The sequence below is a fragment of the Drosophila kikkawai genome, chromosome 2R (genome assembly GCF_030179895.1).
Source record: "Drosophila kikkawai strain 14028-0561.14 chromosome 2R, DkikHiC1v2, whole genome shotgun sequence".
NCBI lineage: Eukaryota > Metazoa > Arthropoda > Insecta > Diptera > Drosophilidae > Drosophila > Drosophila kikkawai.
Window position 1 is genome coordinate 23,852,915 of NC_091729.1, and position 2,940 is coordinate 23,855,854.

Genomic DNA, 2,940 nt, shown 5'->3' on the forward strand with positions numbered 1-2,940 from the left:
AAAAAGAAGAGACACCGATACTCATGACAAATAGATAAATGTGCGTGAGTGCAACGAAGCGCATGATTATTAATAATAAAACAAAGGAATTTTTTCAGTTTTTACATTCCCCAGGGGCATTGGCAAAAACCCACATTCGGACCATTGAACCTTTCTAAAAGTGCTGCCAAAAGTTCAACTCGAGTTGAAACTGAACCTGAAACTGACACTGAATCTCCTCCTTCACTCAAATGCTGGCCATGAATCATGCTGAAAACCCTGGCCAAACAAGGACACATTGGACATCGGACATCCCCTTGGGCCGCCGCCAGAGACATGTGTCCGTCCGCCCCACTCCTGATCTCTCACTGAAAGTGATTTGCACTCTCGGTCCTGGTGTTGGTCCTGTGGATAAATGTTTGGCCCTGCCCTGACACAGTCCTATCCTGTCCCTTCCGTTTCTCCCTGTTTGTCAGTGGAAACTAATAAGTGAGGAGAGGATTATCCTTCCTCTCATTGCACACATGGTTGGGGTGGAGAAGCAGGAGCAGGAACAGGAGCATCAGGTGCATAAGTCATAAAGCTTTTGCATTGGCGAAGGGCTGTGGCTGCCTTTGCTAATTAGCAATTAATGAAGCGCACAACAACATGGAGATTATCGGGCAGGCACTGAAATTATAATACCTAGGAACAACCAATTAGATGGGCACTGGAAAAAATATTTGTTCCTTGAGAAAAAATAAATTTCTTCGAATTAAATGTATAAATTTTCTTATGAAAAAGGTAAATTAAATATAATTTAAATAAAAAGAAAGAAAGTGAATATAAATTCAAGTTAATAATACGAAAATTAATTAATAAATTCCGTATTTACTTTTAAAATAATTTTAAATTAAAATAAATAAATAAATGAAAATTCAAATAAAACAAAAACTTAAATGAGAAACCAGAAATTAATCTTAGATATTATTAAAATTAATTTTATAAAAGCCTCCATACCTTTTTAAAAGTAAAAAAAAAATATTTTAAATAAATAAAATGTATGCAAAATAAATAATTTAATATAATGTAAATTATATAAAATTCCTTCTTACAATTATAAACATTTTAAACCTAAATTTAAAGCAAAAAAATGTAGCAAAAATGTAACTAAAAATAAGTAAAATATTTCTAACAATATATAGACATTTTCTTGAGCACAAAAACACTTTAAAGAAAAATAGCTACAAGCATGTAAAACAATCTAAACATTTTCTGTACAATATTTTCGCCTCTTTTTCCTTTAGTTTTTATCACAACTTGTAGCCTACAAAGCTGCAACACAATGGACTTAACTTGTTGTAGAAAAACGTACATTTGCTTGTGAAAATATTTAGTGCAAAACTTAAGTGGTTGTTTTTCACAACATTTACAAAATAAAGAAAATAGAAAAAGAGCTTGTAAAATCACGGGAAAAATTTCCGGTTGTCTGTGTTTGCAGAATTTAAGCAGTTTGAGAGAATTAAATTTAAGAAAAACTAATTATAAATAAATAAGAAATTAAGTAGAGTTTCTGATATGTTAAAAACTTAACAGAAATACCAAAAATTTATAAAGAGAATTTTAGCTTTGAAAAATATTTAAAAATACAATTTTTATTTGCTCTCTTACTTTATCTTGGCGCTTGTCATTTTTTAATTTTCACGCCGCATGTGGCTAGACATAGATGTTATTCCGGGAAATGCCTCCCCCCTCCTTCCCGTCTGATAAGCGGCATAAGTTGTCCGGACAAATTACGCTAATTGGCAGACCGATAAGCAAAGTGTGCGGACCAAAGGCCTGCATAAAAGCCAGTGCTCCCTCATGGTTCCAGCCAAATTCGAATCACACCCAGCCGGAAGATGAGGGACCTGAAAACACTCGCCCTCTTGGCCGTTATTCTGGGCATCTTTGTCTGCCAATCCCTGGCCCATATACCAGTGAAAGAACCTGAGGAAGACTGTGATCCAGATGATCCAAATAATCCAAATAATCCAAATGGCCGCGATGATGATACCGCGCTGTGCGCCAACTTCCAGCATATACGCAATCTGATCGATCAGGATGAACTTCAGACCCTCATCCAGCTGCACTATAATTGCGATGTCAAGTTCCGGCGGGCCATGCGTTATTACAAGACCGCCGGCTTTGTCAAGGTCACCAGCGAGCTGACCGAGACGGACGCATATCAGACCATTTTGAGGGAACTGCAAGCAGCCAGTGTGGACACGGCGGAGATAGATAATGTGGCTGAGATCTTTTACTGCATTGTTTTGCCCGTTGAGCTGCCGGATCGTGAATGTGACTGCAAGAAGGTCAAGGGTCATACTTTTGTGAATGATTTGCTGTACATAATGCCACGCGAGGAGGTCCATGACTATGTGGCCGAGTCACAGGAAAAGCAAACCAACTTTGGTAACTTTACAATTGCTGTCACCTCGCCAGCTTTCCAGGCCACCCTCAAGGCCAGTATTGTGAGTATATAAAGATTTATTTATTGGCCAGAAAATATATACTTTAACATTCGTTTTAAATCCTCACAGAAAAAGAAGGACGTGGCCAAGCCTTTGCGCACCCTGCGCAAAAATGGCTGGGACATCCCGGTGCTTCTTCGTGCCATGCTGGTGATTTTCAGCTGGTAAAAGGGTAGGAGTACTTCCACTGTAAAAGCATATCGTCTGTATATTTTGTATGTAAACCAAATATAGCAACAAGTGAAACGAAACAAAAGGCTCGTACACTCACTCACTCACTCACTCACCCGTGGACACTCTCTGTTGACACCTGTCCTTTGGGGGAGTGCCAAGTGTCCACCCGCTGGGCTCGGCAGGACATCAAAAGTTTTTCAGTAGGACTTTTCAGAAGGCTCTCCTCTCACGCTGCCGCTGATAATTGCCTTCAATTTGTAACTGCAACAGCGGAAGAGGAAGTGTCGAGGCAGGA

The 2,940-nt window shown here is 38.8% G+C and overlaps 1 protein-coding gene across 1 annotated transcript; it reads left to right on the top strand.

The window, feature by feature from the left end:
- Positions 1-1,839: 1,839 nt before the first annotated feature.
- On the top strand, positions 1,840-2,727 carry LOC108076221 (uncharacterized). Its single transcript, XM_017168963.3, has 2 exons — positions 1,840-2,471; positions 2,541-2,727. Exons 1-2 carry the CDS (start codon positions 1,860-1,862, stop codon positions 2,637-2,639), a joined length of 711 nt encoding a protein of 236 aa, XP_017024452.1. The 5' UTR covers positions 1,840-1,859; the 3' UTR covers positions 2,640-2,727.
- The last annotated feature ends 213 nt before the right edge of the window (positions 2,728-2,940 follow it).